This window comes from Theropithecus gelada, chromosome 13 (assembly GCF_003255815.1).
Source record: "Theropithecus gelada isolate Dixy chromosome 13, Tgel_1.0, whole genome shotgun sequence".
Taxonomy (NCBI): Eukaryota; Metazoa; Chordata; class Mammalia; order Primates; family Cercopithecidae; genus Theropithecus; species Theropithecus gelada.
This window is the reverse complement of record NC_037681.1, coordinates 90,718,889-90,726,467: the sequence shown is the minus strand read 5'-3', so window position 1 is coordinate 90,726,467 and position 7,579 is coordinate 90,718,889. Positions and strand designations below refer to the sequence as shown.

At 49.6% G+C, this 7,579-nt stretch overlaps 1 protein-coding gene and 1 long non-coding RNA gene across 3 annotated transcripts; one reads left to right on the top strand and one right to left on the bottom strand.

The window, feature by feature from the left end:
- Nucleotides 1–935: 935 nt before the first annotated feature.
- Nucleotides 936–3,020, bottom strand: PCBP1 (poly(rC) binding protein 1). Of its 2 annotated transcripts, XM_025353617.1 has the most exons (2): nucleotides 1,894–3,020; nucleotides 975–1,737 (listed from the first exon to the last, which is right to left on the bottom strand). In XM_025353617.1, exons 1-2 carry the CDS (start codon nucleotides 2,395–2,397, stop codon nucleotides 1,327–1,329), a joined length of 915 nt encoding a protein of 304 aa, XP_025209402.1. In that variant the 5' UTR covers nucleotides 2,398–3,020; the 3' UTR covers nucleotides 975–1,326. The 2 variants fall into 2 exon arrangements, with proteins under 2 accessions (XP_025209401.1, XP_025209402.1); XM_025353616.1 differs by having other exon boundaries at nucleotides 936–3,020.
- A 151-nt stretch (nucleotides 3,021–3,171) lies between these two features.
- On the top strand, nucleotides 3,172–6,444 carry LOC112604753. Its single transcript, XR_003115277.1, has 3 exons — nucleotides 3,172–4,325; nucleotides 4,511–4,592; nucleotides 6,426–6,444. It is a non-coding gene; the product is annotated as an uncharacterized LOC112604753 (long non-coding RNA).
- Nucleotides 6,445–7,579: the final 1,135 nt, after the last annotated feature.

Below are 7,579 nucleotides of genomic sequence, written 5' to 3'. Positions count from 1 at the left end.
TTGGCTGACGTGGCCGTGAGGCTGCTACGGCCTTCACAGCGGGATCTTTCTCCTCCACTGAAGACAATCAGTGGCATTCAAATCTTAAGACTCCTTTGGGGTGTTTGTTAAAAATGCAGCTGATTAGTTTTGGGGTGGGACAGAGGAATCTGCATCTTTAACACCCAGATCATTGTTAGGTTATAGTCACTGCATTGGTCTACATTCCCACCTTGTGAGGACTGACCCATTTAGGCAGGATTATTTCCTGGTATAGTGATTCTCTAAACATTGCACACAGCTGAAGAATTGGAAACTGGGCCTCTTTTGTTTCTGGATACACCACTTGGCAGGTGTAATAACATCCTCTGACAGGCTGCTTGCCACAGGTGCATGCTTGACACGTGCGTCTCGTTGGTACTATCCCCTCCCCCCTTCCCATCCCTGCTGCCCAACCAAGACCCCTCTAGTCCCACCACCACCCGGCAGCTGTTACCCTCCTCCAAGCCCCCAATCCCCCCCCACCGCCCACTGCCCTCCCTTCCTTTCCCTCCCCCCACACCCCTTCCCCAGGCTCCTCCCACTCCAGAATATTTTTTTTGTTCCTAAGTTTATTCTGTGAGGTGGGGGTGGGGGGAACTGGTTAGATGGAGAGGACGCTCTGCCATTCAGAGGTCCTACTGAGTGGGCACACCTTTTCCCCTCGAGAAAACCTTGTTTCTACCAGAGAAATGGGCATGAGGCCTCTCTCTGGAACTTGAACCCCTCTGTCCCTGGAAACATCCCAAAGCAGGCCCAGCCTGCTATGTTCCTTTGTTGGGGCACAGAGGGAATGGAATCTTACCGATAAGGTGAGAAGAGCTTCAGAGAATACCAAGGACGGGCCCACCCTTCTCCCTCCTCCCTCCAAACACCTCAGGCTAAAAGGGGAGGGAAAAAAAGGCACCAACAAAGAGTTTAAGACAGCAATTCCCAGCTTTTTCAAATATGAAGCATTTTTTAACCAATTCGTTTTTTTTAATTCTTAAATTCTTGACATTACAGAACTAAACTGAAATTTATTAACATTCCACTCTTACATTTCTTATCGACAAACAGAAATAAAATTCATGAGCCAAAAAACCCAAAACAAAACTAAAAACAGGGAAAAGCTTATAAAACTAAATATGGATCCCAGCATTAACAGCTGAACAGAGAATGTGATTTTTAAATTCTTAGCGGATGATAAAGTTGTGTAGAAACTGAACACTTACAAATTATTTAAAACCTGGAATCACTGACCAGAAATTACACAGTTGGATCATGGGAAAACAGCAGAAAGGGGTTATTGAGGGAACCTACACTGTTCTAGCTGCACCCCATGCCCTTCTCAGAGGAAAGCCTGGCATTGATTAGATACTGGGCCAGACTAATACTGGCAGCAGAGCCAGTGATAGTAACCTGCCTACCAGAGGAGCCTTCCACTGGGTTGGCAATTTTGATCTGGGCCCCGGACATCTGGCGGATCTCATTAATGTTGGCGCCTTGGCGCCCGATTATGCAGCCAATTAAGTTATTTGGAATGGTGAGTTCATGGGTGGTTTGAGTAGATGCATCCAAACTTGCCCAATAGCCTTTCACCTCTGGAGAGCTGGAGTCAATTCCGGCGAATCCGGTCCCGCCGTGCATCATGGCAAAGTGAGACTGTTGTCTTGCCACCTGGTTCAGCTTGGCCAGATCGAGCGGAGAAATGGTGTGTTGTCCTTGAATCGAGTAGGCATCTAGAGGTGGTCCCTCCAGGTCATGGGTGGCATGGGGGTAGCCCGCAGCGTCGCTGCACCGATCTTGGCCGCCCGCGCAGATGACTGGGGAGCTGGCCGGCATGGGCTGGTACGGAATGGTCATGACTCTCCCTTGCGGAGACTGGGAGAGCGTCTCCAGCATGACCAGGCAGATCTGCTTGACACACTCGGTGACAGACTGCGGCACGCCAGCGATGGTGATGGCCCGCTCGGTGGAGTTGGGCAGCATATCCCCCGCCACCTGGACCTGCGCCCCCGTACTCTCGCGGATCTCTTTGATCTTACACCCGCCTTTCCCAATCAGGGAGCCGCACTGGGTGGCCGGCACCACCAGCCTCAGGGTGACCGGGGGCCTGCTGGCCGCGGTGCTGTTGGTCATGGAGCTGTTGATATCTTCCTCCAGCTTGTCGATGATCATAGCGAAAGCCTTAAAGATGGCATTGGTGGGGCCGGTCAGAGTGATGATTCTCTCCGGACAATTCCCCTCCGAGATGTTGATCCGCGCGCCACTCTCCTCGCGGATCCTCTTAACCGACTCCCCTTTCTTCCCAATGATGCTTCCTACTTCCTTTCCATGCATAAGAAGCCGAATGGTGAGAGTCACATTTAGTCCACTTTCAGTCACACCGGCATCCATGGCGAGCGGCGGGCGGCGTTCGGGGGAGTTGGGCTCGTTACGTGGTCAAGTCTTTCGCGGCTGGCGGGGGGAGGGGAGGTGTAGGCCCAAAACTGCCGGCGCGAGGCGAGCGAGGGCCGCGGGAGCGAGCGGGAGCGGGCGGGAGGCCGCAGCGTAGTCGTAGGGGCGGGCGGCGGCGGCGGAGGGGGCGAGCGGGGCCGGGAGCGGCGGGCGGGCGGGTGGGCGAGGGCGCGGCGGTGGCGACTCCGGCGGCAGCCTCGGCGGTCTGGGCGGGGCGGGAAGCCCGCTTTCAACCCCGCGTACCCTCTGACCCCGGAAGTGCTTGCTGCGCAGGACCCCTTGAAAAAAAATGAGGACCCGTCTTTTTTAGGTCACAAGATTGCGCCAACCCTCACATGGTCCTCAAAAAAAAAACCCTTCTGACACTGCAGTAGTGAAAATCAAGCGCACTATGGGCGGAAACTGTGAGTCCGGCAAAGTTTTAAAATGATTACGTATTTTATTAACTCTAACGGCACTGGCGGGTGACTGAAAATACTAGTGTTGTGTATGGGGGACAGACATTATTTTCCTGCCCTACATGGGGGGGGGTCGTGCGAGGAACGACACGGGCAGCCCAGGTGGAAACTGCAGGCACAAGCCGGGACGCCGCGGGTTTAAAACGTGCGCGCAAGGTGACCAGGGCGCGTGCGCGAGGGTGTGGGGGGATGGGAGGGGCAGACGCCGTCTTCCGGCGGGGGAGGGGCGGCGAGGCGAGGCCTGCAGAGCGGGTGCGCGCGGGCGGGCACGTGGGGCCTTTTCGTCCCCGGCGTCCGGGCGCGCCGCATCGACCCCCACCCCGGCCCCTGCCCCCCGGCGGCGGCCGGTGGGCAGAAAGACCGAAACCCGCTCACTACCGCCTCTCGAATCGCGGCTCTGCTGTTTGCGGGGCGTGCTAGAAACGTGGTCCTGGAAAGAATGGCGTCCATTTACATAATGCTTTGTTTGCGTTTCGCAAGTTTCTTTCGGTTAAAGCCACAGAAACCCCACCTCCTGCCCTTGTGTCGTTTCCACCGCGGCACCCTTTTCCGACATTAGAAACAATAGTGTGCGCCTATGGAGGCCTTGTTTATTCAGGGGATGCCGGCCAGGGCTTCAGGACGTTTCTGCGGCTTTTCCCGCGCGGCCTGGGCTCCCGCGGCTGCCTTTCGGGCCCATGGGCGCAGCCACCGCACCCGACTCTCCGGGGGCGGCCCCGTGGCCCGCCATCTTGGAAGGCCTTTTTTGCAGGTTCCTCCCGCTGAGGAAGTGTCGTTTAAGACGCTGGCATACGAGTTGTGATTTCTGCCCTTTCCCCTTCCTCCTCGGGCTAAGCCAGACCAGCAAGGGCCCCGTGCACAACGTGCTTCAGAATCCCTCAGGGAAAGCGGTTAACGTGGCGCTACTCCGCCTCCCCCGTTCCTTCTCCGAGGGGCGGCCGCCATGTTGCCTGAACACAAAATGGCGACACGTGGCTAGCATTCGTCGCCAACGAGAAATTGGGGTCGGCCCGAAAGCTCTGGAATGTACCCCCCTTCCTCCCCGGGGCCTTTCCCGCTCCGCGAGTTTTACGACCTAGAAAACCCCACAGGCTGGTCTGAAGCTCGGAAGCCTAATTTTAACGCGTTTCCCTCCCTTTAATTTGAAACGGGAACGCGAATAACTGTAAAATGTAGGCACAATATTTAATCTCTCGCCTTTTTAAAGCTTAACGATGAATAATAGGGGGCAGTATCAAGGGATAATTTGGGTCCCTACAGTACCAAAGCATTTAGAAACCTCTGCTTAATTTAAAGAATGAGATAAATTACTGCTTTTCTAGACTTCCTAGCATGGGCCGTTGTGCTTGAGAGAACGAGAAATACGAAGAGACCAGAATGCCTCTGACTTTTTCATAGGCCGTTTGGCCGGTGAATCTTACTAATAGTTTACCGCAATTCAGTGTTCACTCTTTGTTTAGAAGGGACAGGCGTTTATTGTGCATTGGCCAGTGCCAGCACATCCGATGTAAGGCATTTCACCGTATTCTATCTTTAATTTTTACCATGATCCTCTGAGGTAGGTGTTCTTATCTCTTTCTCTCTTTTTTGAACAGAGGAAGACACTTAAACATAAAGATGAAGTGCCTAATTCAAGGTCACACAATGTCGGGGATGGACCTCCAGATTTCCTTACTGGTGAGCACATTTTCCAGATTTTTCTGTAAATCAGGGTTTTGGAATTTAAATGCTATTTTAAACGTTTAGGTGAGCTTGTCATTTAAATGAGCCCTTGAGGTAACCTTTGTTGTGTAGTCAGCCCCCTTTTGTGTCTGTTTGGCAGCTCCCAGCTTTTCCTGATAAGAGCTACACCTGTAACAGGCAGGCGGGCTGAAATGCTGTCTTATGCAGTGTCTGGTGAGGATAGGGAGGGGGAAATGATTCAGCCTGCCCAGAGGCTCAGGTATCTGTCGGTCTGGCCTTGTCTGTGGCACATGTGAGTCTACCTGGCTCTGGGGGAGCAAACAGTTTTCTGTATGACTCACTTGCTTCCCTCAGCTCCCCATGGGCTTGACTCTTGCCTCCCCCACCCCAGCACACCAACCAGGTAAAAATAAATTCACTCTGGCACGAAGCCTCCGTTTCTCTGCAGAGATTGAGAGAGCATGACAGTGTGTTAGGTCAGTCTATGGACCCTTCAGTTGAGTGCAACACGTAGCTAGTGGGCCAAGCAACAAACGGGTGCCTGAGCAGGGCTCTGATTGTGCGGATATGAGAGGCAAAGAGAAAGGCTTTGCCTTTAACTTGCGTTACTATCGGATATATTTTCCGAAGTGGTTTCATGTAGGCTTATATAACTCTACAAACACATTTAATAGGTACATAACAGCAACGATGACAGTTATAGCACTAGGTGCTTACTGTATGCTAGGCATTGTTCTAAGCCTTATTTTATGTCTTCAGTGTCTCACATTTTTAAAGAAAACACCGTAAGAAACAAATTTTACATTTTGACTTAAGACATTTATGCACACATGTATAACAAAATTTTTGCAAAACAATACTTGTTGCTACATGCAGTATACTTGGGTAATTTCTATTCTTTATATATAAAAAGGACACGTTATAAAGTGATTAAAAACCCATTAGTAAGTTGTGATCGCTTATGCACATTTAATCCTCACAAAACCTCCTGAAATGGGTGGTACAGAGGTACAGATTGGTGAAGGAATTTATCCAAGGTCACACAGCTATTAAGTGGTAAAGCAAGGATTTGAATTTAGGCAATCTGAGTCCAGAGACTCCATACTTAACCACTAAACTGGATGTGGTCTCTGCAGAAGGTCCTGTCTCATAGGGAGACAATAGATAAGGGAATTAAAAATATTACCAAGTGTTAGAAACTCAGGTTACAACAAAAGGACTAAATTGCATATAATCAAGGAATGTTCAACCAAAGCCTTCTGGTCTTATAAATCTAACTTATTTCTGTTCCCTAGAGAAAATTTTATCCATCAGGTCTTTCTTCCCAAGTCTACCTACTGAAATATTTCCATAATTTCCTGTTATGTGCTCCTGGGACTTAATGCACCTCCTCAGAGAAGCTTTCCCTTTCCCAACTTCCCCAGCTGTTAGCCTCCCTCCTTCCCCCAGAGTCTTACAGTTTCTCCCTTCGGTAGCCCACGTTTGGCCGTTAGTTAAATTGTAATGTGTCTTGGGGTTGATAACATGTCATATAGGAACCTTGGGTGATGCTGTGATCTGGCAAAGAGGTCACTGTGCCTTGGAATCTGTGGCTCTGGGCCCTAGTCCTAGCTCTGCCCCTGACTAGCTCGAGACTTCTGTAACTCATGTGTCAAGGTTTCAGTTCTCCCTTTTATAAAGCAAGAGATTAAATGATCTCTAAGGGTCTTTCTACTTATGTCCAGGGAATGATGATATTTGATGACCTTGGTTATTTATCCTTGGGGGGCGGGAGGTTTATGTAAATATTTTCTGCACTTTTGGTAAAATCTCCACTCTGTTCCTCAGACCTGCATTATCTGTGGATACCTGAGTGAATTACACAGCACCCATTTTATAGATGAAGCCACTGAGACATGGAGCAACTGACTGAGTAGTCACTGCCCCACCCCTGGAGCCTCACACATGACTCGTCTCCTCTCAGTGACCACAGGTTGGTTGAGGGGTTTGACAAGGCTAAGAAGGTGAGTCAGGTTTAGACTTTGGAAGTTGAACCACAGGATTTATGCTACATTCAGAGGAATGATTGTTGCTTCCTCTTAATGTTAAGTTGGTATGTCACGTAAAACCTTTCAAAGTGATTTTGTGTTACTCGTTTAATCATCACAGACAACTTTGCCAGTAGGGTCTTATTATGCCCTTTTACAGAAGAGCCATTTTGGGATTAGAGGAGTGAAGTGACTTGCCCAAGGTTACACAGCCTGTTAGAACCTGAGCTGAACCTCTTGACTCCTAGTTATGGATTATACCTTTCCATGGCTTCTGAGGCTTGTCATATGGACTTTGATGTGTAGGATAGCTTTACCTTAAACTCAAAAGGCTTTCCAGCCAGTCATTATTTTTCTGTCCCCAAAGAGCCAATGCATTTACCTTAAGTTCCTAACTCTTGTTTTAGAAAATCTCTTCCCTGTTTTCTCTGATGTTTACATTTATGAGTTTGGAAGGGGTGGGAAAGATTCCTGAGTAAGACTCAAATTCTCTGGGAGCAGGGACCACATTTATTTTCTCTAACCTACTACGTTCAGCAAGCATACTATGGTTATTTAATTTTTTTATTTTTAATTTTTATTTATTTTTTGAGACAAGGTCTCGCTCTGTCACCCAGGCTGGAGTGTAGTGGCGCCATCATAGCTCACTTCCACCTCTTTCCCCCGGGCTGAAGCAGTCCTCCCACCTCTACCTCCTCAGTAACTGGGACTACAGATGTGTACCCACCATGCCGGCTAATTTTTAAATTAAATTAAATTACATTAATTTATGTATTTATTTATTTTTGAGACGGAGTTTCGCTCTTGTTGCCCAGGCTGGAGTGCAGTGGCATGATCCTGGCTCACTGCAATCTCTGCCTCCCAGGTTCAAGCGATTCTCTTGCGTCAGCCTCTTGAGTAGCTGGGATTACAGGCATGTACCACCACGCCGGGCTAATTTTGTATTTTTAGTAG

What these genes read in the sequence shown, in the direction of transcription:
- PCBP1 (XM_025353616.1), bottom strand. Translation starts at nt 2,397, where the DNA reads ATGGATGCCGGTGTGACTGAAAGTGGACTAAATGTGACTCTCACCATT.